Below are 26,323 nucleotides of genomic sequence, written 5' to 3'. Positions count from 1 at the left end.
TTCTACTAGTCATTGTCTAGTAACTAAAGTATTGTATTTTTTTATTCCAATATTCTGTTTCAGGTTATCACAAAATTCTTTTGTCCAAATTAGTGTACTCTGTCAAAAAGTCAGAGGTAGTTCTCAGATCTCTGAGGGAGTGGCAAACTCTCAAGGAACACAGCTATCCTTTGCTACAGTCAACTCTCTGCTCACCTCAGTCCCCAGGCTGAGATCTTACGTTTTCCAGCATGCTGAACCGCCCCCAGTCCTATTACTCTCCCAATTCTAACCAGATAAGATCCCCATGTCTGGTCATGTGTGTTGTTACTTCTCCTGTGTGCTGTGGGGGGCACCCTGAACTTTCCATTTACCACCCCATTCTGCTCGCTCTGTTGCCAGCAGCTTGCATTTGCCTGGGATGTCATCTGGAGACTGGAGACGAGCCCCTGACTATAAATAAAGCAAAGTAAAAAAGCCACAGATCTCAGCTGTATGTTTTAACTCAGTGAGTCAACCAGTCACATTTATAAATGTATTAAACTTCCTAATATTTATATGGCCCACTTTATCCTCATGCTTTGTGACTAGACCTTAATCTGCCCTGCTTGCTTCGATAGCTTCACCATTTCTTTCCCCATCAGCTCTATCATAAGGGCAAGGGCCGCAAGTGCCTTGTTTCCACTGCTTCCCTGGTGCCCACTACAGTGCTTCCCTAAGGTAGGGCTCTACTAATGTGTAAATGAATGAGTGAAAGAATCTCTTCTCCCTATGACATTCTATAAATTGTCTTGTTCTTACCAGTTTGCAGAAGCTGCCTGAGGCTACCAAGAAATTTTCCCTAGGCAAATCCAATGTTATTTCTTTGTTCTTCTCATCCAATTTCAAGTAACATTTTACAATTTCCCAGAAGTATTCTCATCATTCTGGATCTTTCCATTACATTCTGCATCCTAGCAGCCTTCTTTCCATGTCTTCAGTGACTGTTTCAATCTCCCCTATCAATTTTCCTTTCTGGTTTCTTTTCTTCACCTTATCCTTTACCTGTGGACATCCTATAAGGCTTAATTTCAGATTTCTTCTCTTTTCTTTACATTAGTCCCTTTAGTAGGGAGGAGGTGGTAGGGGAAAAGGCACAGAGGGCTCTCTTACCATCATAGTTTTAATGGTACCTTAAGGCCTATTTCTTTCTGTCTCTAATCTTTAATCTCAATTTGTTTTTAGGACATCTCTATATAGAGGCCCCAGCTGACATCCAAAATTTAACATTCTAACAACTGATCTCATTAATTTTACTCATAAACAAGTATTTCCCCCCTTATTTTACTCATTAGTAATAACACATCATTATTGTTGAAATATCTCATGTCAAAACTTTAGAAAATTTTTATCCCTTTTTTGAATACCACATCAAAAAGGATAATGTTCTGGTGATTCTTTCATATACTGTATCTTTGCTCCAATCCATTTATTTCTCCCTGTCTCCGCCACCAATTACTATAGCTTAGATCTACATCTTCTTAGCCCATGTTTACTTACATGTGGACTACTTGTAAATTATCATAATTCTTATCTATCTTACAAATGGAAAATGGAGTAAATGTCCACATCTAGTTAGTTTTCTATTCAAAAAATTAGAGTTGCTTTTTTTTTTTTTTCTTTTTTAGTGGAAAAAAGGTAATTTATCTTGGGAGAATAATATCTATTGGTTTAGCAAAAAATAAGTAAATAGACATGCATACGTATTAGCTCACAATTTCTTCCTAATTCAATAGAATCCTATGAGTCATAAGTAACATCATAAATGCAGAACAATTCATTTTTTTTAATTACAGATGATAGTGACTGTACATGAATTCACATTCGTACATAGAAAGATGAGATTTACGAGTTCACCAACTAAATCAAACAAAATACTTACTGTGCTTGCCTCTTGGAACTTCCTGAGTTGAGTGATGACAATCTCAACTTTTTAAAACATTTAAGCTCTAAGCAAAGTTGTAACTTAGAAAACGTTGGTCTGAGGTTGGCTGAAGCACTGTAGGTTATGGCCACGCGAGCCTTACCTGTCATCTCCTTAGCCTGCTCCACGATAAGATGATTGAGGGCTTCTTTTTCCTGCTTCAGCAAAGTATTTTCTTCCTTCAGATTTGATACCAGCTATAAAATAAAACAATAAACTCAGGTGGCTGCAGTAGACAGAGGACACCCAGTACCGAATATAAAGACCACACAGCAGTCCCTCCTTACTTCCACATCTCTGTGCCCCATTTCTGTGCCTAGTTCTATCTAGTCTTCTTTCAAACTTGGCTCAAGAATTACTCCAGACAGCCTTCCTGGAAACTCCCTCCAATTGGGTGTCTCTCCTACAGGACCCTGTATGTCCCTTGTTACAGCCCTTATAAATGATTTACTTTTCCTTCCCCAATAGACTAGAAATTCCTGGAGGATGGAGATAACTGCTGTTATTTTACTTTGTACCTTGAGCATTTAGCAACTGCCTGACACCTAGTAAGTATTTGCTCTTGAAGGAATGATAATGCCTTCTCACCTCAACAGCCTAACACAAAACTTATGTGTACTCGTGATTCAGGTATTAAGAGAGATTAAGAAGGTTCAGAAAGATATGAAGGGCATTTTGGTTCTGGAATTCACTGAATTCCTTCTGAAGCTCCCTGCTGTCTGTCTTGAGAAAGAGAATTTCCCTTTCATCTCCTTTTAAGAGTTTTACAAGGTTGCAAACTGGTCCTTTTATTCCATGTTTAAGCATTGGCCTTACAACAGTGTGAAAGTATTTAATGCCACAAAACTGCACACTTAAAAATGGTTATAGTGGTAAATTTTATGTTATGTATATGTATATTTTGAAACACACACACACACACACACACATAATAAAACACATTGACCTTTCACTTTCTAGTTCCCAGTTGGATAAGGATTCCCAGGAAGCAAAAATCAAAGCCAAAGGTTAACTGTGCAAAGTCTATAATTTACTCAGTTCATCGTTGAAATAAATATGTGTTTGTGATGAGTGAAATTTGAATTTCTTTCTCTAAGCATAAATTTAAGGAACTCTTAAAGTGATAGCTTCATTCATTCATTCATTCTTAAAGTAAGCTCTATGCCCAATGTGGGGCTCAAACCCATGACCCTGAAATCAAGAGTCACATGTTAAAGCAATAGCTTTAATAATAAAGAGAAAACTATCAGGAGTTCAGAGACAGAGAAAGAGGGCTCTGTGACTGATAATCCCTAAAGACCAGGGAGGTTAGACAGGAATACTGTGCCGGAGCAGAAGTCAGTCCAGAAGGTATTCCTTCTGATGGCTCAATCTCTTCCCTCCATACTGATATGGCCTTAATAGCTGCTCTCAGTAGAAAGGCCAGAGTTCCCTATGTGCTTGTGAAAGAAGTTGCTCTGTCAGCGGTGTGCAACCAGTAAACTATGCTGCTTCTTTGAAATACACGTGCCTAGCCCACACCCCTAGAGCTTGGCCAGGCATCTTTCTAAAAACTCTCCAGGACATTCTGATACACACTCCTGGGTACAAACCACAGGTCTAGTGTACCTTCTAAGCTCCTTGATCAGCCTGGCTGGGAATGTAGCTTTTCTGACCACAAAGCTGGCTATCACAGTGGAATTTTTTCATTCTTCTCGATCGCTACACTCTACTCAAAACAATTAATGGTAGTGCCTACTGGGACACGTGGGTGGCCCAGTCGGTTAAGCATTGGACTTCGGCTCAGGTCATGATCTCACAGCTTGTGAGTTCAAGCCCTGTGTCAGGCTCTGTGCTGACACCTCAGAGCCTGGAGCCTGCTTCAGATTGTGTGTATCTCTCTGCCCCTTCCTTGCTCACGTTCTGTCTGTCTCTCTCTCAAAAAAAATAAAATAAATAAAATAAACATTAAAAAAATTTTTTTAAGAATTTATGTTAGTGCCTATAGCTCTCTCTGGGGAAAGCAGAAGATAATGAAATAAAAAGAAAGGAAAAATCTCAATCTGTTCATGTGTGCTATTCTTTCAGACTAGAAAGGTATGAACTTAACTTTGAAGAGGAAAAGAGAATACTCCTACCAAGCCTAAATACCCTATGGACTCAGAGGAATCTGAAAAGCTTCTGTGGGCTCAGGAAATGAAAAGGAGCTCTTAAGCTTCAAGAATATCCCTTTCAACGCATATCTGAATTCTGATAGAGTAAGTTTATCATGTCAAAATAACGTGTTTTAAAGGCGTTGTTTCTGTAGACAGAACTCAGATCTGCTAGAGACAGAGGAGGAAGTATTTTATTAAGACCCTGAACACCATGGAAAGATTGTACACTATCCTATCTGAATTGCATCGTAGCTCTTTCCAAGGTTTTTACTGCATAGGCTGTATTAATATTCAGAAGTCAATACAGAAAAAGCATAGGAAACTGGGAGTTTTGCCAGTAGTTACAGCCAACAGTCAAATCTGTTTTCACTTAAAAATGGTAATACTAGTGGAACTTATGAAAATCTATCACTTTTTTCAAGTAAGCTTTATGTTGAGGTACTTTTGTTTAAACAATACATTGTATCGCTGTTTGAGAACCTTAATGTTTTTCGTATTTAATAAAATTCTGATAGAAGTTAATATAAATGCGTGTAATGTAGAAGCACCAATAAGCAGGCATTCTTGTTATTGTTCTATCTGCACAGCAGCTCCTGGCTATCCTCAGGGTGCAGACATTTGGATTTCTCTCTCTCGGACTTCTAACACAGCCTTGATGTAGGTTTCCATAAAGATCTCTACTATCAGCTAGTGACATTTCACGGTTTGATTGGTTTCTTAATCATGTTAACTCTTTTGAAGAAAAAGGAGTCTACACTTCATCCAGACCTATGTATTTAAAGTAAGAGTGAGAGTAGGTACGTGGCCTTTAATTCTCTTCTTTGCCTCTGATCTTACTAGAGTCAAAAGATTCTACTAAAAGACGCATCATGTGGGAGAAATGCTTGGAAAATACTAATAAGGAACAGGAAGCAAACTGACATTTGTATTTCACCTTCAGTTGAAACCAACACTGAGCCACATGGGCCAGGTCATGATGACAGCACATTTCCTTGGTGAAAGGAGTAGATGGGGATATGATAACTAGATCCTACCTGCTCAGTTTCCTGTTTGTACCTATCTGCACGCTCCTCAATAGATTTTTTCTCCGACTGAGTTTGTTCCAGGTCTTTCCGGAGCTTGGCAATTTCTTCCTGCAGACTGAGAACCCGTCCAGTAGCAATCTTAGCTTCCTCCTCACTTAGTTGAAGACGCTCCAAGTCACTTCGTAGTTTCTCAGTCTCAGAGGTGTATATTCCTTCCAGATTGGTCAGTTTCTCCATGAGGCATTTGTAGTCTTTGTTCTTTTAAACATATACATAAGTAACAATAAGTAAACATATGTATCATCAAATGTATTTTGAGATAACCTTATTTACTGATCATATTCATGCTGTATCATCACAGCAACAATAGAGTATCTAACCGCAACCTTTACAATTAAGGCCTATTCTTAGGGATACAAAAAGATTAGGCACAGTTCATTCTGTAGCATGGATGTGATTTTCTCACAGTCACAAGGTAAGTACCACAGTAAATTCTTAATTTCCTATTCTTAAGCCAGAAATAGAAACATCTATACTTGCTTTGGAAAACAAATCCATGTTCTATAAAAGCCATATGCTCCCAAGTGATTCTTAAAAATGATAAAATGGTCACAAAATCGCAAGTTACTTACAAATCGTTTTGTTACCTTAAAACTCCTCCCACTCAGAAAACCTTCCTGATGGATCCTGCTTTATTCTGTTTTTTGGGTTTTTGTGTGTGTGTGTGTGTTTTTTTTTGTTTTTTTTTTTTGCTGTCCTCAGTATTTATATATTACCAATTACCATTGTATCATTTGCATGTGCTAAAATATTACTTAGTAACTATCTCTAGGAAATCAAATTTTATCTCTGCAAATAGACTGTAAGCTCCCCTAAAGCACAGACGTCTTCCTGCTTCTTTTGCCATCTCAATGCTAAACGACTCATCTGTAAAAGGAACATTATACTTTATGCAAATGAATGATAATGACAAAAGAGATTTAGAAAGTATAAAGTATAATATGACTCTTGGGCATTAAGGTCTGGCTGTAAATTTCCTCCCTTAGTCCTTGCAATCATAATCTTACCTATAAGCTTGTTACTATTTCCGTACTCCTTACTGTCATTATTATTTTACCTTTTTGCTGCGACTGAAAAGTAAAATAAGGGGAGATACTGCTGAAAATAATCCCAGTGGAGTTCTTCAAGCATGCCCCACTCTCAGGGCTCCTGTTTAAAACACACCTGGTTGGGTACCTGGGTGGCCTAATCATTTGAGCATCCAACTTCAGCTCGGGTCATGATCTCATGGTTCGTGAGTTCAAGCCCTGCAGTGGGATCTGTGCTGACAGTTCAGAGCCTGGATCCTGCTTTGGATTCTGTGTCTCCCTCTCTCTCTGCCCCTCCCCGCTCAGGGTCTGTCTTTCTCGCTCAGAAAAAAAATAAACATTAAGAAAAATAATTTTTTTTAAATATTAAAACACACCTGCTCATCAACTTTGCGCTGTAGCTGCATTATCTTGTTTTCCATGCCGATGTGGAGCTTCTTATAGCGCTCCACAGAGCGGGCCTCGATCTTGAGCTTCTTTAGCTCACGCTTGGCCATCATCCGCCGGAAGCAGCACTGAAGATAGATGATGGCATGCATACTCCTCCTGTAGTAGATACGAGCCAGCCAGCCCCGGACCCACTTCTGAATGATAACTGCTTTGTGCTCACGGAGCATCTGCACAGAAGAGGTAAGTACAGGTAATGTCAGACCCTGGACTGGACTCAAGGTTCAACATTATATGGAATCCATAAACTATCTAAAGGGAAAGATACAAAATTTGAACCAGCAATGTGCTATATGGATTGTACATGGCACAAATATACGGAGGCACAAAATTATTTTAAAAGGAGATTTAAAAAGTAGACTCAGGGGCGCCAGGTGCTAAAGTGTCAGACTTTTTCAGCTCAGGTAATCATCTCACAGTTGGTGGGATCAAGGCCTGCATTGGGCTTCACACTGACAGTGCAGAGGCTGCTTGGGATTCTTTCTTTCCCTCTCTCTTTGCCCCTTCCTTGCTCGCATGCACGTGCACTCTCCCGCTCTCTCTTTCCCTCAAAATAAATAAAATGAAAGGTGATTTGAGAATCATATAAAAGTCCGTGTTATGTTCATATGTTATATGTATACATATGATGATAATGATGATAAGCAGAGGATACACATAGATGCTGTGTATGTGTATACTAAAAGGAAAACAATTCTAAAAACAAAGAAAAAACCATATTAGGTTTCTTATTGGTATATGACTTCTGTTAGCAATAGGTGATCCCTATAAAAAGAATAGAACCCTGTAGTATTAAAATAAAACACTGACCCCCCCCCCCCCCACCCCACACCCCACACCCTTACTGCTGATACCATATGACCATTCATTAGGTCGATACTTGAAAACATGAGGCATGACCTGCAAGCTGACTATAGAAGCCAACGCTAGGGGCACTGCAAAGTTTGTTACTGATTTATTGACTTTATCCCCCAGAAACAAAAAAATAACACTCTTGTTTGCCATATTTGAGGAATACCATTTTAATGAGGATCTCCCATTGCTATTTCAAATGTAGCTGGAATCCATTTAGGAAATGCAAAGGTAGTAGGGAGAAGCTTCAAAAGAAAAGTAAAAGTTGAAGTGAAGTAAACTAATCTTAATTTTGATTTTATACCATCTTGTCTAAAAAAAAATTATATTACCCTAAATTTACAAACAACTTATAATAAAAAGTTGCCTTATGAAATGAATTTGTCAATAACAACCATCAAGTAGGGAGTTTATAAACAATTTCCAGAAATGATAGGGAAAAAATTCTTGAATTTTAAGAAAGGTTAAACTAGCAAAACCTTGAGGTCCTTCCAAGGACCTTGAGGTTTAATGAGATAACTCTTATGTGATATAGATGATGTTTAAATGTACACACCTAATTAAGTATTTATTAGCAATTATTACAAATGGACATAATGTATCTCTTGTGAAACTTTTTATATATAAAAATCTCTGAAACTATTCAAAAAGAGAGAGTACCTTAATAAAATCATTAAAAGAATAGCTTCTCTTTTTAGGTTATTTAACAATGAAAAAAAGGTAACATTCTAAAGAATACATTTAAGAAATAAGTGGTTAAGTTTTAAATGACCAAATACAAAAAAATCATAGGTGTTTAGGAGATCTTACTAGTCCCTCTGGCAATTGAAGGCCGCCCTTTCTGGCTGCTCTCCTAATGCTAAGGCAGCCTGCAGGTTCCACTCAGTACAGTCGCCGTGATTCACATTGCAGTGAACCCAGCATACTGAGCTCTCACAGAACATCAAAATCCTGAGGGAGCCCCTAATCTCATCCGGATGACTAGTGACCAACTGGGTTAGACTCAGTGATGGAAACTGAAGGCTTTCAGATTTAAAACTCAAAAGCACACAGTGGCAAAGCTATTAATGCCATTTTCCTATTCCATTTCCTTCTCTCCACGTTACTTCAGACATTGGTACATTTCTGAAATTTAGTCAAATGGAAACAGTAAATAGAGAGCTTCCACTCTCAATCTCATGTCCATCAGTGAGTCAGAAAAATTAAATAACACCTGCTCTCCCTTTAAGATCCCCAAATCCCATGAAGGGGAAGCTTGGACTGAACACAGCTAGAGGAAGCACTAATGGGGTGCTACTGGCCTAAATGTGAGTTAGCCTCTAACTTGCAACCCCTGCCACATCTAGTCACAGTGGGAGCTGAATTGGCCAGAGCCTGCCTCTGCTAAACCAATGGCCCCACAACCCGGTTCAGATGTTCCTGAGGCAAATGGTGGGGGAGTGCGCGGCAGGGAGTAGGGTAACCAGTTTGTTGTATCAAAAAGGTCAAGATTAACAAGGCTATTCCCTCCCTGAAAGCTCATGCTTGTAGAGAAAGAGCACCAGAAGGTGTGGGTAGAGAGAGAGACCTAGAGTAGCTGTCTTCAAATTTTCTTTAAAACAGAGCTATAGAATATGCTCATTCAAGTCTCATCAACTTTCATTTTTCCTTATTCTTTAAAATTATTTCAAAATAAGAAATATAAACATATAAATAGGACCTAGGTCATGCTCACGCATTGTCTGTGACCAGAGACATGTCTCTCAAATTACCCTACTGATGCTCCTTCTAACGATGATGACCACAGAGCTCTAATGGCCAGACTGTATTTCTGTCTTATGTAGAGTATATCCTAAAGGACAGACTCAAAGCCTTGCCAAAATAAGAGATAAAAATCATATACTGTCAGACGTGATGATTAAGATTAATCTGGTGATCCATTATGTATAGTCATGTTGATTATTGCCAGCTATAAAGATTATTTGTCAAAAATGTCTCAAGCATCATATTCTAATCAATACAACTGTAACCACATTAATGTAATTTATTTTCTTTCACCATGTTAAATTCTTCTAAGGTTGTTTCATTCTTGGAACTATCTTATGCCCATCTGTCATATATTCTACCTATTCACAGCTCATCATAATTGGCTGAAAAAAGGCCCCTAAGGACCTCAGATCCTCATCCCTGGAATCTGAAAATGTTACCTTATTTGGGAAAAGGGTCTTTGCAGAGGTGGTTAAATTAAGGATCTTGAGGTAGGGGGATTATTGTAGATTATCTGGGTGGGCCTCAAATCCATCATAATCATTCTCATAAGAGACCGACAAAAGAAGCAAAGTTAGACACACAGAGGAGAAGATGATGTGCGGATGGAGGCAGAGGCTTTAGTGACATAGTCACAAACACAAGGGACACCAGCAGCCACTTGGCAAAAGCTGGAAGAGGCAAGAGACAGATTCTCTCCTAGAGCTTCTGGAGAGAGTACAGCCCTGCTGATATCTTGGTTTTTGGTCCATTGATACCAATTTTAGACTTTTGGCCTCAGAACTCTGAGAGAATAAATTCCTGTTTTTTGTAAGACACCAAGTTGTTGATTTACTACAGCAGCCATAGGAAACTAATACACTTTTTTTTCAAATTACAAAGATAAAAGGGGGAAAAGGAGGTAATTTATCCACTATCCTGTTAATAAATATATGTACTTATTTAATATTTAAAAATATATTTCAACTGTTGGTTGTCTCCCTTCAGTTTCTATGTCCACAGGAACCCCCGTGGTCTTCTATACAGATGTAGAATTTGATTAATGTTCATGGAATGAATAAACAAAGTTGGAAATAATGCCTCACCTTGCGGTACCTATTTCTGGCCAAGTAGCCTCGCAAATAAGACTGAAGAACAATAGTGGCCATTCGTTTTATCTTGTATCTCCTGTGGACTACGTACATGCGCCAGTATTTCTGAATGATGGTTGCTGCCTTGGTTCTGCGCAGGAACTTAGCATAGCTGGCCAAAGAAAAGAGCAGTATGTTGTCGGTAATCAGACAAACCCAGGAATAAGTTTTGTAGAGACTTAAAGCACCAGTATCTTCAGCATAATAAGTAGTACCTCCATTGTCATTGTTCTAATAATGTACATGTTAAATCACTTATATTTGTATAGCAACTTATAGCTCCCCCAAATATTTTTGCACTCATTATCTGATTTGAGCCTTCCCTAACCCAGAAAAGTAGGATGTCCCACATTACCTGATATTACAATAAAGAAAGTGAAGCTGAAAAAGGTTTGCTCTTTCTAGAACAGTGCATATTGTCCCTTTTACATAGCCAACTGGCTGTCCAGTCATCCTATGCTTACTTACCACAAACTTTCTTAGAAGTGCCATTGCTAAGTGTGTCTATTTATCCCTAATCTATCTGTTTGGGCATAAATTCTTCATCATTAATTCATTCCTACTGACAGTCCTAAATTAAAATTATCCTCATATATAATCACACTGAAGTGTCATTCTCCTCCAGATCTCCTCAGTTAATTGCTCCTAAAAACTCCTCAATGGAATCATTATTAACAAGCACATATTCATGATTATTTTAATTTAAAGATGATTTCTTTGGGGCGCCTGGGTGGCTCAGTCGGTTGAGCGTCCGACTTCAGCTCAGGTCACGATCTCACGGTTCGTGGGTTCGAGCCCCACGTCGGGCTCTGGGCTGATGGCTCAGAGCCTGGAGCCTGCTTCCGATTCTGTGTCTCCCTCTCTCTCTGCCCCTCCCCCATTCATGCTCTGTCTCTCTCTGTCTCAAAAATAAATAAACATTAAAAAAATAAATAAAGATGATTTCTTCAAGCTCACATAAAAGTACAAAGTCTAAAAAATACTGGGGACATGAGTAGGCAGTAATTTGTAATTTTTTTGAAGATGAATCTACATCATTCATAAGGGTGAGTGAAATTTTATTCTATTTACTGTCTTGTGAGTAAACCTGTTATTCTTTGAAACTAAGAAGAGGTGAGGCATTGCCTTCTCAAATGGGAAGACCACTCAAAACTGTCCTCAGTTGGACAATGAGCTCTCCAATGCCAGGGGCCCTGAGTCAGGGTGGACAGGCGCCGAGAGACCTACCATCGGGCCTGGTAGCCCCGCACGTATCTCTGCACAATGATGGCCGCCTTCCGCATGCGCAGGTACTTCTTCCGCAGCAGCCACCCTCGGATGGTCTTCTGGATCCGGATGCAGGCAGCCCTCAGCTTGTCCGCCCTCAATTTTTCTAGATAGGCTACTTGACCAGCACGGAAAAAGATCTTTGTCTTACCAAACTGGTATTTGTCCTTGTCCTATTTTTTGGAAGAAATTGTATACTCAGAAGTAGAAATGATGACCATGTGAGTGAACTTTTAAAAGAGAAAAAATATATCTAAAAGCAGAATCAGTAAAGGGATGAAGCTAGTAGTTAAAACTTGGGCTACATCATAATTAACTAATGGAGCCAGATTTTTTATCCTATGTAAGTTGAGCAAATAGAAGGGACTGTAAGGAAAACTGCAGTTTAAGAGTTATTTTCCAGAATAATTCTACCTGGAATTATTATCAGAGGCCAAAAACTTGGTTGTGAGTTATAGGCAGCTATTATTTGCATATTTGCATTTTAAATATCTCAAGGAAATGGAGATGCTGACACTCCCTCTGACTGACTCAGGCTGTAAGTATTACATCAGGCTGTATGTTCCATGAGAAAGCTGAAGGGACAAAAACACCAGCATGAAGAAAAAGGCAGGAAGCCGTGCACACAAAATTAGAATCGAACAACAAAAAATTTTGCATATTCATATCAAGAGTTAAGTTTTCAACAGTTATCTGTTGCTTTTATCAACAGAATCTAAAAATAAACAAACACAATCCTACATATGTATCTAAAATCCTTCTACAAATTTCAAAACTCCTTTTACAAAACCATAATCACTTATATTGCTCATTGACTTTGGATTACAAGATATGCAGGCTATTTTTGGCATATTGCATTCTGATCCACTTTATCTAGAAGGAAGCAGGTTATTAACCATGCTCATGTCAAAGGAAGAGTGGGATTTATTTATAATAATCACTACCATGATCTGCAATTCTAAGGGAAAACAAAGAAAACTACTTTTCAGGGTAAATAAGTATCTCCTATCCATCTTGCACATGAACCCACAAAATCAGAAATCTCCACGTATACGTAAAACATGTAAAATTATTTCAATTTAAATCACAAAAGTTTATATAGGAAGCCCAGCTGGAGACCTAAACAGCTTAAACAGAGCTAGAAGGTGGTTCCTCTCCCCACCCCCCACCCTGCCCCGTCTCATCTCAGCTTCCCCCACCACACCCCTGCTCTCTTCTACCATATAGCCTCCTCTGTCAAACCACCCTGTAGAGCCCTGAACCAGGCCTGGCATGGTCTGGGTGATGAGGTGGAGAACTATCCCTACTTTTTGCTCTCTGTTCCTTCTGAACCCAGGATAGAAAGAAGTTGGTCCAAACTCAAAAAACATGATTATTATACATTACAAAGATAGTGGCCTTAGCTCCTCAAAAAAAAAAAAAAAAAGGTTTTATTACCAAAGAAGAGATATTACATTTAGCTAATAGTTAATAATTAGGACTAATTACCTCAAAGTTAGGTAATCCATCCAAATTAGTGTCAAACAAGTGAAAATATTTTCTAAGAAAACCTCTCATGAATCTTAATTTCTTCATGAATTAGATCACTGGTTCTCAAAATGGAGTCCTCAGACCAGCATCAGCATCACCTGGGAACTTGTTAGAAATGCGTATTATTGCGCTCATTCCACACCCACTGAATAAAAAATTCTGTGAGATGGGGCCCAGAAATCTGTTTTTTGACAAGCCTTCCAGATGACTCTGATGTATTCTGAAATTTGAGAACTCCCTAGCTTGGCATACAAGACTTTTCAAACACCAACCTACATTTCTTAACCATTTCCCTACTGTGTCATACACCAATCTTATATAGCAAAATGAACACATTTTGCCATTTTCTGAGCAATTTCTATGCTTTCCTACTTCTTCACACTTGCCCCTAGTAGAATATCCTTCTACTTTTATACAATCTTACCAATTCTTCTGGGCCTGACCAAAACACACATCTTCCATGAAATTGTTCCTCCTTCCCATAGCACACGTGGGATGTGCTTTGCCTTCCTCTGATTTCTTTAGTATTTGATAGACACTAGGCATATTATACTTACCTTAAAATGAATGAATTTCCAAGACAGACTATGTTGCCTTAGGACAAGACTTAGTTTTTTTTTAATCACACAGTACCTGGTCTTTTATCTTCCATAAGTAAGTACGAGGTAAACTTTTACTGATAATGATCAAACTCTAAAACGAATGTGTCTCAAGTCTGGGTCCAGGCCTCATTCTGTTTCCTGATAGTAGACCATCACCCTCACTAGGGCTAGCATCCTAAACACAGTGAGCCTCGACCTCTAACACAGTGTGCCCCCCGCCTTCTCACCCCCAAATAATCTGGATTAGTGGTATTTCCCAGGGCATTCAAATGTTACAATCACAAGGCCTTTGGCCAATACCTGTTCAGATAAAGTTAAGTGAAAATCTTTCTTACCGCTATCAGTTTCTCTAATACATTCTTGCATGTTTGCTTTCTGTCACTCAGCACATCCTTTTGCTTCATTAGGACACGGTAGCGACTGAAAAATTCTTGGTAAGTCCACCTATGTAAAGAAACTCACATCAGGTTATTTAAAGAGGTAAGAATGTCTCCCACAGGATTCCTTATATTTGAAAACTGCCACGCTCACCGTGAGGGGAAGCCTGCTGCACTGATGCGGATGGTTTCCAGGACACCACACGCTCTCAGTTGCTGCACCGCCCTCTTCTCATCAAACCTATGTGTAAAAGTGAGCATGAGTAATACACAAAGAAGCCTGGTTATAGCCACAAAGTACTCCCCTCAGTCCAGAGAATAAATTCTTTTGTAAAGAATTAAATGGATAAATTAGAAAAGAAAACATTCCAAAGTTGGAGCAGTGATCAACAGGGAAAACTCTGTGTGAGAGTGGGGAGGAGACAATCAGCAGGAAAGATTAAGAGCTGTAAACATTATCTGTAGCTCATACCACAGACCCATAAGAATACCACTGAGCATATTTTTAAAAACCCAAGCCCCTCTCTATTTTGCCTATACTCATTAAATGGCTTGGCCTGATGAGCTGTTTTCTTAATTCTTTAGCTCACTCTATACACCTACCTGGAATAAAGACTGGCCAGCTCTGGAGATTTCTCTAAGAGGAACAAATTAAATATGCCCCATTCAATTATTTAAAAAAATATATTGGTGTTCTAAAAGCTATTCAACTTTGTGTGTGCATTTATAGTGTCCGCATCAAGGAGAAATATTTTTATTTTGTATTGTATCTTATATATGTTATGTTTATTTTACTCATATTTACTCATGCCGTTAACTGGCGTGTAACATTAAACTGACACTAGAAGAGGAAGTAGCAAGGCCTGCTTCCTGTTGGATGATCACTCTTTGTAGACCCCCAGTTAAACCTGGAGTGCCCCATCCGAGCCTCCTGCTGTGCTGTCTTGTCAAGCGTTCTGTTGGTGGTGGGAGATGGGGTTGGCTAATAGAAAGTAACACCCCTAGGTTTGTCCAGGAGAGTGGCCCTGGCTGTGGCAGCTTTTCCTGCCTCCCATTTCCTCCAGGAAGGGCTTCTCGGCACCATTCAGAACTGCCCTGCAGTTCTGAAGGCAGTTCTAAGGCAGAATCTCAGAGGATAGGATCGGCAGGATGTAGGAAAATAAGCACTCATACATTATAGGGTGGGAGTGTGAATTATTACAACCTTTGGTAAATTGCCTAATCTATGACCCAGAAACTCTACTTCTGGAAATATATTATCCTAAGAAGATAACCAGGCAAATATATGAGAATGTTTGGCAAAATATATTTATTGTAGCATCGCTGGAATAACTTAAATGGTCATCAACAGGGAATAATTTAAATAAATGATGGTATGTTTATACAATGAGATACTATGTAGTCATTAAAATGATAATACGGATTTTTACTTTCTAACATGTAAAGTATCCATATTAAGTTAAAAACAGATACAAAACAGCAATTACAGCACAAGTTGCTTCCTTTTATTACTGTCTCTTTCTCATTCTCCCTCTTAGTCTCTGTCTCTGTCTGTCACACACACACTCAGAGCAGAGAAGGAAGGGATGTTGGTTGGTCAAGAAGGATCTATGTGAGTTAATACCAGTTATCTCTCAGGGTATAATGAATGTTTTTTTGATTGTTTTTATCCTATTTTATATTTCTTAAAAACTGTTTTTGCAATGCACATGCATTACTTTCAAAATTAGAGAAATAAATATTTACATTTTTGGAAAAAGAAAAAAAACTTCTCCCTTATACATGGTATTTGTGTAGGATGAGACATTTGGTAATAGTAGACATTCTCTGATGGCGTCAACAGTTGAAAAGTAGCAGAGAGAACTGTGAACATTCACCAATGCAGCCTTATCCAATCCAGCTCTGGAGTTAACTAATGCCCAAATTAACAAAGCCCAGAAAGATCTTGAACTAGAATAAATTCAAAACAGAAGGTAGAACTAGGAATGCTTGGTTGACCTCAACTTCTAAAATCTTTAAAAGACCACCTGCTGATTTACCGCTAATTTGTTATCGTATTCTCAAAGGGAAACAAAAACTAAAAAACAAAAACAAACAAACAAAATTTACCCAAATATTTTTTTCCTTCTGTTGGTATGGAAATCCTTATGGGAGGTGAACCCTTTTTAATTTAGTAGTTGGGAAATACTTACGTGAATGGGAACTTGAAGTCATTAGGCTTAATACAGCGCACATAGTGAGGGGTAGTGGCATTGAGGGTCTCCATAAGCAGGTGAAGGGAGTTTCGGAACTGCATGGAAAACAGAACAGAAAGGGACATTAAGGTTTTGTCAAAATAATGATGATATAAAACAATTAAAAAAATTTTAATGACACTATGGGAGATGATTTTGCCACCTATGAATTTGATCCAGCCTCAAAGGGGGGCTGCTACTATTTAAGAATACAGGGCATTAGGTTAAGATTTGCTTAAACTCTGCCATTTATACAGGCTTATTCTACTAAATATACATTTGTTCTCCTCCCACCACTTTTCCCTGCCACTCCTTTTTTACAGACTTATTTTCTTAGAGCAGTTTTAGGTTCATAGCAAAATTAAATAGAAGATATAAGGATGTGGGTGCCTGGGTGGCTCAGTTGGTTAAGCATCTGATTTTGGCTCAGGTCATAATATCACAGTTTGTGAGTTTGAGTCCTGTAACGGGTGAGTTCATGCACCACTTCAGGTGAGCCCCGCTTTGAGTAAAAACACGAGCCCCACTTCAGGTAAGCCCCAAATCTCTCTCTCTCTCTGCCCCTCGTGGGATTTTCTCTCTCTCCCTCTCTGCCCTTCACTCACTTGCACATACACACACACTCTCTCTCTCTCTTAAAAAAAAAAAAAAAGATATATGCATTTTCCATATATCTCCTGCCCCCACACAGGTACAGCCTCCCCCATTATCAGTGTCCTCATCAGAGTGGTATATTTGTTACAACTGATGAACCTGCTTTGACAAATCAGTCACCCAAAGTCCATCATTTCCATTAGAGTTCCATTTCCCCCACCCTTTGAACACACGCTTCTGTAGCTTTTTGTTGTGAACTTGGAGTTTTGACTAAAAATATAACTTTTCTTTAAGAATATTAAATCCATTTAATTACGTATAATGGAAATTCTGCTGCAAGATACTAATAAAGAAGCAGGGGACTTACAAGAGCACAGGAAGTGAGCAGGAGGATGGGGGCGTACAACCAGTTTGGAGTTACCATTAGGGACACAGGGTCAAGCCTGGAGGCTGTGGTCCTGTCTCAGTCCCTGTTTCTTATTTTACCTGGGCATAGGGTCCCCCACACAGGAAAGCAAGCTGACTGGCTTCCCATCCAGAGCACCCAGCTTTGTCCAGACACTACATATGTGACTAATATCTCCTATTCCCCACAGAGCCGAGGACATCAAAAAAAGGAGAGGCCTCTGCTCCTGCGCTGAGGGAGCCGGTGCTCTGTACAAATCCAGAGAGGAAAGAACCAGAGGACAAACAAAAGGCAGCAGTGGTCTGTGAGGGAGGATATGCACTACCAGAATGAAGACCTAGAGAAAATTATTTGGGGAAAGGCTTAAACAGTCATGGGTCTAAGCCTGGGTAGAGAGGAGCAGGAGGGGTTTTACATGTTCTCACAGTAAAAGCTCTAGTCTCTCTTCACCTCCTCTGGGGTGCTAACAGAAGAAGATCTGAGACTTCAGCTGAGCTTGAGGGGAAGGAGCCCTGCAGTGGCAGCTCCCTGAACTCACCTGGTGCCCCACTGTTTTCTTGTGCTCTTTGGCTGTCTGGCCTGGTCTACCTTTGGTCAGCTTTGCAGGAGTGCGGGTGAGGGGCGTGCGCCCTGATGAGGTGGCTGAGGTTGGACTGATGGCCTTCTCATCATCTTGAAATAGTTCTGGTAGCATCTTAAACTGAGTCAGAAACAATAAAAGAAAATTACACTCTAAATAAACACAAATGTAAACCTTCACAGAAACACTGTTGAAGACTTGGAATCCACAGTGATTCCCTTCCTTAAGTAACTCCTTTGAGAGTCCCATTTCAAATATAATCAATATCTGTGTTAGGAGCTGAAGACAGAAGAAGGTGACACAAATGCTACAAAAATATAGGGGAAAAAAGCAACAATTCTATGACCATGTTTGGGGGAAACAAAATCAAAACTACTCCAGTAACACTTGAAATCCTAATCTACAGGAAATGGCCACTATAAACATATTACTGGTCTTTAATTATTTTATGAGCAAAATACTAATTGAAAGTCCTATCTTACTACCTTAGCTCCACAAAATGTTTTATCATCATGTTTCAACTGTCTATTAATTCAAATGGTAAGCACCAGCTTAAAAAAAAAAAATCACTGGAGATCTCAGCAAGAAGGGTGTCATGAACTAGTTTTTTAATATCATAAGATTGAAAAATAATCACGAATTAATAATAAATTTTAGAAAATAACATAGATTATAAGGAAAAAAGTTAAAAGCCCTGTCCTTGTCCTGTAACCTTTTATATTTGTTTTCAAGGTATTGATAACTTGATTGCATAATTCCTGCAATCAATCTTGTGTTGTACCAGGTTAGCACTATGAAAGACTATTAAAAGATCTAGCATGGGGCATCTGGATGGCTCAGTTGGTTGAGCATCCAACTTCAGCTCAGGTCATGATCTCAGGTCATAAGTTCAAGCCCCACATCAGGCTCGCTGATGTTAGCCTATCAGATCCTCTGTTCCCCCTTATCCCCCATCCCTTCTCCACTTGCACTCTCCCAAAAATAAACAAATATTTAAAAAAAAGATCTGGCACTTAACAAGTGGATGGATGGTATTAGTCAATATGGTTGGGAGAAATTTTATGGAATAAAAGAGACTTCAAACTAATCCACAAGAAAATCTTGATATATGTAGGTATCTTTTAAAGAGTGCCATATTCCACATAAAATAAATCCTTCAAATTATAGTTGCAACTACCAATTATTTGTCTAAAATTTTGGCATATCTGCCAAAAAAATAATTTTCTTTAGGAGAGCCGTTTCATTAAAAAACAAAATCATGGGGCGCCTGGGTGGCTCAGTCGGTTGAGCGTCCGACTTCGGCTCAGGTCATGATCTCACGGTTCTGTACTGACAGCTCAGAGCCTGGAGCCTGCTTCAGATTCTGTGTCTCCCTCTCTCTCTGTTCCTCCCCCGCTCATGCTCTGTCTCACTCTCTCCTTCAAAAATAAATACAAACATTAAAAAAAAAATCATAAAATTTCATTTGCTCCTGATGTGCATATTAATCATAAGGGTAATTTAGGAAATAACTCATGATGTATAAAACAAATTGTTATATAAAACATATCAGTAATGGCTGTTTGCTACACAAATGAATGTATCCTTTGCTTTACAAAATAAATAATATATTTTAGTTTGGTTGTCTATAAACAGGAAAACATGTTGTACCACTATCTTGTATTACAGTGCTAAAGTTGTGTTCCAAAGGGGTAAAATAAGAGTTCCTAACAGTTTTGATTTGCAAACCCAAGCTATGTGTATCATACACCGTCTCCCAACTCCAAGTGCAACAATGCTACATAGACTGGAGTCCCTCCAGACAACCCCTCAGAATGCATGGCTACCTTCTGATAATTAAGGATCCACTAGCCAATCAGAAAAGTTAGTCAGAATAAAGCTACAACTGATTACAGGTGCCTGTGAATGTTCCATTTAAGCTAAATTACCTAGGCAGAGTAGTTAATACAAGAATTTCATGGTTTTCATCACTATTCATAAATAGAAATGATTTATAATCTAACTGAATAATATTCAGGGATTGGCACTGTGAAAGATTTTTCTCTTATACATCAGTTCTATAAGTTATAAAGCATTAATGCCCAGTGCTTATAAGTGAAAAACTGACTTTTACTTAGAGTCATTACTTTTCTGGGGATTAAAACTGGAATTTGGTCTTTACATGATCTTTCTATTATCAAAATAATTGATAGTAAAAATTTTAATTCTAAAAACAAGAGTAAAAATGTTTACAGAATATTCCACTGAACTTAAAAAGACTCTCTTAGAATAAACTAGGAAAACAAAAGTGCCAGTCAATAGTCTAGAATGATTCACATGAATAATTTTAGTTTTTGTTTGTTTGTTTACTGAATAATTGAATATTAATTTTGCTGAACTAAGTAACTGGCTTCCTGGTTTGCTCCCCAGGATGAAAGTGAGCAGTGTTCTCCTCCCCAACTTTTCCTGAAGGGAGTGAAAGAGTAGAGGTTGAGACCAACCTAATAACCAATCGACTGCAGTCATCACATTCTCTGCAATCAGGAATATTCATTTCTAACCAGAAAGCACTCTTTCTAGTATATATGCCTATGGAAAATAATTTGGAAGTACTCTGGGCCACACTTGCAACTCCATCTGATCCAAAGATCAATCTCCATCTGGATGGAGTGCTTAAGGCCATGTTTCCAGAGCAGCCTTTTAAAATGATACAGCAAAAAAAAACCCCTGTTTTCTCTCATAGTCTCTCACAATGGCATAAGAGAATCTAGAACCAGTGTGGAGAAAGCAATTTCACATACAACTGAAAGACAACATTGCATAATGGTCAAGAGCACAGACTCAGCCAGACAGCTTGCGTTTTAATTTGACTTGAAAACTTACTAGCTATGAAATCTCTGTGCCTCCGTTCCCTCATCTGTAAAATGGGAGTGATGATATTATCACCTCATTATAAAAATTACATGAGTTAACATTTCTAAGGCATTTAAAACAAGACCTGACACACACTAAGTGTTATGTATTTGATAAATTAAAAACTCACAGTAAAGCTGATTCTGTTAGAAAAATCATCATTATTGTTAAAAGGCTAATGTTTCAGGGCGCCTAGCTGGCTCAGTCAGTTAAATATCCGACTCTCAATTTTTGCTCAGGTCATGATCTCATGGTTTGTGAGTCTGAGGCCCACATCGAGCTCTGCACTGATAGCGGGAAGCCTGCTTGAGATTCTGTCTCCCTTGCTCTCTGCCCCTCCCCTGTTTGCTCTCTATCTCTCTCTCAAAATAAATTAAAAAAATAAACTTAAAAAAATAAAAACCTAATGTTTTATTACTTAACAGTTTAAGATTATTAGTGATTAGAGACAGTATATACATAGTTACATGTATATACATAATTACCTTGCTTGATTTCAGAACTTTAATTTGTTCTTCAAAAACAGTGTCTTTATTCTTTTCCAGAAAGCCTTCACACTGGTATTCCACCTGAAAACACATGCAAAATCTCCTTAACAGAACTTTTGAACAGATATTATTGTCATCGACAACAAAAATGTTTTTTAGCTCAGGCTATATGACTGGCTCTCAGCAAATTGGAATCGGTTTTATTCTAAGAAATCAGTACCATTCTTGGGAAGAAGTACGTGAACTCTAGAGTAAAACTCCTCAAATACTGTTTTTCCTAGAGAACAGTGGTAGTACTGATTAATTGTGGTCTAATAGATCTTCCCAATTCATGGGTAATGAGACTCATAAGAAGTTGACTCTCATCTCCCATGCTGGCTGAAAAGAGCTCTTCCAAGGCTAACCCAATGTATTTTCTTATGACTGAGATCACCATCCAGGAAGGGTAGTCCTCTTGGGAGAGAAGAGATTAAATTGGGAGAGAGATCAGAAGGTACAAATGGCTGCCTGACTGAGAGCTGAGGTGGAGGCTGGGTAAATACGATATGACTGGTAAGTGGAACTACTCGAGAAGGGACTGTTCCTGCTTCCATAACACCAATGACTTCAGGCATCTACCACTCAGGGTGCTCCCCAGCCAATACCGCAAAGCCCTTAGGTGACCTAAAGTCACATTCTTAGGCTTCCAGAGAGGATTAAGGAGATTCAGAAGGTCTTCAATTCCTGAAAGAGACCCCAGAAAGCTTACCCCCAATGCCTATTTACACTTCCTTGAAATATAAATTAGTCTCATGGCTCTTGATTTTCTAGGTACACTACTGAACTTGTGAAGCAGCGAGTCTGCGTGCACTGTCAGCAAGGACCAACTGACTCAAACACAGAGGGGGACACAAGTCCACAGGCTCTATTCTGACCCCTCCAAATTTTTCAGCAATCTGAGACAGCAATCTGTAATCAAACACATTAACATTTCTACATTGAAGTATGTAAATATCCAGCCTTACTGGGATAAATAAATACTATATATAACCTCATGTTAGTTCAGGTCACAGATCAGGTTTAGCCAAGAAATAAATGATGAAAAGATTTTTTAACTTTCAGAGTTTCTTGGTTTGCAGAAATATACAGGATTGTAGACTCATATTTATTTCATGATATAATTCCATCTAGGTTGAAGGAAGGGAAAACTGACAAAGCAACACATTTCCTATAAGGTCCTAAAGAACGCAAACTTCAGCAAAGAAAAAATTGGTATCGCTTGACTATTGATTTTTTTCCTCTTTGAACTTAAGTATTCAGAAAGAAAAAAGACAATAAAGCTTCCTTACTTTGTCAGCAAAATGTTGGATGATGAAAGCTTTGTTTGACAGACGGGGCTTTTCAAAGAGTGCACATTTGTTCAAATGTGTGTTGTACAATTTTTGGGCCCAAGTGTCATCTGTACCTTTAGGCATCTACATTTAGAGGAGTTAAGAAGAAAGAAAACCAACAACAGCCAAGGTGAATATTGTTATGAGATTCTTCTCATGCATTAACCAAGAGACCATTTTTTTGCTTTTCCAACAACTTTTATATTCAATTAGGAACTCATTCCTTCCACATTTTTCATTTAGATGCCAAAATCAATTACTAATGAAAAGCATTGATTGAGACCTTCCCACGGGTGAGTCAGCCCAATCTTTGGGCAACTCCATCTGCCTATACCAGGAATAATCAAATAAATATTCTATCTGTTTTTAACACAACAAAAGCCTGACAAAAGATGAACTACTATGATTTCACATATTTTTTTAAGTAAGCTATACGCCCAACGTGGGGCTTGAACTCATGACCCCGAGATCAAGAGTCACGTGCTCTACTGACTGAGCCTGCCAGGTGCCCCATATCATGTATTTTTTTTAAGTTCTTAACAGCTGCACAGAGTGAAATATTTATATAATTCAGAAAGGTACAAAATGAAGAGTGATCTCTCATCATTTGCACCAACTTTTTTCTTTCTGACTAAAGGCATGCACACAAATAGGATCATTCTATAAGTTCCTTGCATTTTTTTCTTAATGATAGCATTCTTGTATTTATGGCCACCAGGTTGTTATTCTTTTTTTTTTATTATAAAATGGTCACCATTACTTCTTTCACACATATACCTTCGATACTTTTGCAAGCATACTCATAGTGTGAACTCCCAACAGTTCCACTGTTGAGTCAAAAGGTACATGTGCTTATAGTTTTGATAAATATTGTCAACTTTCCTCAAAACTATGTTGTATTAACTCGTGCCCTTCCTCAAGAGTATAGATGCAATAAACACTCATTTGGTATTATCAAGTGAAAGGTATTATCAAATTTAAACTCGCCTATCTTGGGGCGCCTGGGTGGCTCAGTCGGTTAAGTGTCTGACTTCGGCTCAGGTAGTGAGCTCGCAGTCCGTCAGTTCGAGCCCCGCCTCGGGCTCTGTACTGACTGCTCAGAGCCTGGAGCCTGTTTCAGATTCTGTGTCTCCCTCTCTCTCTGACCCTCCCCCATTCATGCTCTGTCTCTCTCTGTCTCAGAAATAAATAAACGTTAAAAAAATAAATAAATAAAAAATAAACTCGCCTATCTTATGGGTAAAAAGCATCCCATTTTTGTTTTCATTTGCATTTTTTAAATTTCAAGTGAAACTGAGCATCATATTCATTCTTAATGTTGTAGGAAATCTGGATGCTTAGGAGAACCAATCTATGGTAAGTTGTAACTTATGGCATACAAACTACAGAGGAGTTAAGAGAAAGGATAGGTTATTTGTCTAAGATCACTCAGTTAGTAGTAAAGCTGGAGATCCATTATTTTCCCAGTATATTGTGTCTATAAATATTAAAGCTAAAACTCCCTTTCTACCATATCAGTAATAAAGAATAAGCAGTCAATTTTTAAATCACAGATATTTAGGACTATTCAGAATATCTTTTGTACAATTTCTTGCATTTCTTTAAATATGTCATACCGCTGAACAAAAATACCAAATATAAGCATACTGAAAACAGAAGTGGCTAACACTGGGTAGTAGTTATATCTAATGTTAATTTTTCACACAACTTAGAAGCAGCTGAAAAGAGAAAGGAAATTCTCCAAGTTTCAATTGTAGTTAGAACCATTTGGGCCTAGTGACTCTTCAAAATGCAAGCTAGGGTGACACCCCCCTCCCCCACTTGCCACGGTGGCACCTCATGGTATACTAATGAATCTCTGCTTAAACTCATTTAACTTCAAAGACATACCTCTTCTGATAGACTGGGTACATCAGAAAACCATATTTACCTTGCATTCCTCATCCAGCAAATCTAGAATACCTAGTTTAGATTCTATAAGATTAATGCAAGGCTGATTATCATAAAAATCTATGAGTGTCCATGGAATTTGTTCCTTCATATATTCTTCCTGTTCTAATTTGAAGACATGCTGAAATGAAAAAGAAAAACTGGTATTACCAAATCATTATAAATAATGTTAGTCAAGAAAAAACATTTATAGAAAACACTCTTAAGAGGAAATCTGACAATTTGAGATAGTCCATGGCTTCCAACAATAATAATTTCATGGGAGAAACATGATTTACACACAGAGAACAATAATAAGAAGCAAATAAAAATGAGAGACAGTAAAATTTCAGCTGTAAACAATTCTTGGTGAACAAGTAAATCTAGATATGCGGATGTGTTAAATAGCTGACAAATGTAGCAGTCTTTTTAATTTATTTTTTATATGTATACATCCAACACTGCACAATACACTTTTTGGCCTCAAATTATTGCACAGTGCTTCTGACAATGCCGTAGCTGGCTTGAACAACCATGCAGAGCAGATGCCCCTTAGACTACTAAACCACACTGGGCGATGCTTACAGCATGGGGAAGTAATGCTCTTAAGGGACGGTGATATTGAAGTTCATGTGCCTCAGAATTAGGTAACAGTCTTTTGTGTCTGCCTCCATTATTTTCCACATCAGGGAATCTACAGCTCACTTTTCTAGATTCTACAGCCACTGCTGCAAGCAGCTGCAACAAGTAGCAAGGTACCACTGTTTCCGCTAAAGGCATTGGCCACCAACCTCACCACTGCTTATCTTCATTCACTCGGTCAGACAAAAATAAGTATCCACCTTCTCTATGTGCAATTACCACACACCATTAACAAAGTAGACACGGGTTCTGCCCTCACAGAGTTTGCAGACTAGTGGAAAATCAGACAGAAATCAAATAATCACATGGGATCAGAAACTGTAGTGTTACAAAGGAAAATAATTCAAAATAAGGGAGCAAGAGTCCTCATCTAGTTTGGACACGGGGTGGGGGTGGGGGGAACACAGGAGAGGGGAGGGAATGCTTTCCTGAGGAAAAGCTGCTGTGTGACATGAGCTCTGCAGATGAATGGTAGTTAAGTTAGTCTAGGCAGAAGGGCAAGCCAACCACTGGTACAGTTCTTGCTTCAGGCTTCCCAATGCAGCAACCCACAACTTCTAGTCTTTCTAAGATGTTAATGGCCTTGACTTATTCGTTGTTGGGAGTTTCTGCTTTCCTTTGTCTCTTTTGTGTCCCTTGTTCTCTTGTACATCTTGATGTTTTTTTCTGGAAAGAATAGCCCTCTGTGGCTATGTCCATACAACATATTTTCTAGGACCCCAAACCCCATGAAACTTAGGTGTCACTCTGATTTCTCAAACATATTCTCCTTATGCACCTGGAATTTTTTCACTTTATTCTGTACTTGTTATAATGCCCTTCCTGGCTCACCTGCAGCATTTACCAGCTGCAATAGGCTTTAGTAATTAAAAAAACAAACATCCATAGGAATATTTATGTCATGTTAATCAGAAAGTAAATTTCTTCTGTTCTTTTGATGAATGAGAAGGCAAATGGGGCACCAGGTGTCAGCAGGATACCCTGACTGATGGTACCAATATTTCCCAAAACAATGAGCCATGTCTTTTTTTAATTCAATAATGTATAT

At 38.6% G+C, this 26,323-nt stretch overlaps 1 protein-coding gene across 7 annotated transcripts in view; it reads right to left on the bottom strand.

The window, feature by feature from the left end:
- Window positions 1-26,323, bottom strand: part of MYO5A (myosin VA) — a 198,693-nt gene that overhangs the window by 58,487 nt on the left and 113,883 nt on the right. For all 7 annotated transcript variants that reach the window (XM_042941987.1, XM_042941991.1, XM_042941992.1 and 4 more), the window contains 12 exons: window positions 24,635-24,775; window positions 22,663-22,788; window positions 21,332-21,415; window positions 17,913-18,074; window positions 16,333-16,430; window positions 14,295-14,381; window positions 14,099-14,207; window positions 11,593-11,804; window positions 10,321-10,477; window positions 6,568-6,807; window positions 5,112-5,360; window positions 2,046-2,139 (listed from right to left, as the gene is read on the bottom strand). In XM_042941987.1, coding sequence (XP_042797921.1) covers window positions 2,046-2,139; window positions 5,112-5,360; window positions 6,568-6,807; window positions 10,321-10,477; window positions 11,593-11,804; window positions 14,099-14,207; window positions 14,295-14,381; window positions 16,333-16,430; window positions 17,913-18,074; window positions 21,332-21,415; window positions 22,663-22,788; window positions 24,635-24,775 — 1,759 coding nt within the window. The remainder of the gene's footprint in view (window positions 1-2,045; window positions 2,140-5,111; window positions 5,361-6,567; window positions 6,808-10,320; window positions 10,478-11,592; window positions 11,805-14,098; window positions 14,208-14,294; window positions 14,382-16,332; window positions 16,431-17,912; window positions 18,075-21,331; window positions 21,416-22,662; window positions 22,789-24,634; window positions 24,776-26,323) is intronic.

The sequence above is a fragment of the Panthera leo genome, chromosome B3, assembly GCF_018350215.1.
Source record: "Panthera leo isolate Ple1 chromosome B3, P.leo_Ple1_pat1.1, whole genome shotgun sequence".
NCBI lineage: Eukaryota > Metazoa > Chordata > Mammalia > Carnivora > Felidae > Panthera > Panthera leo.
The sequence above is the reverse complement of the archived record's forward strand: the minus strand, read 5'-3'. Positions and strand labels throughout refer to the sequence as shown.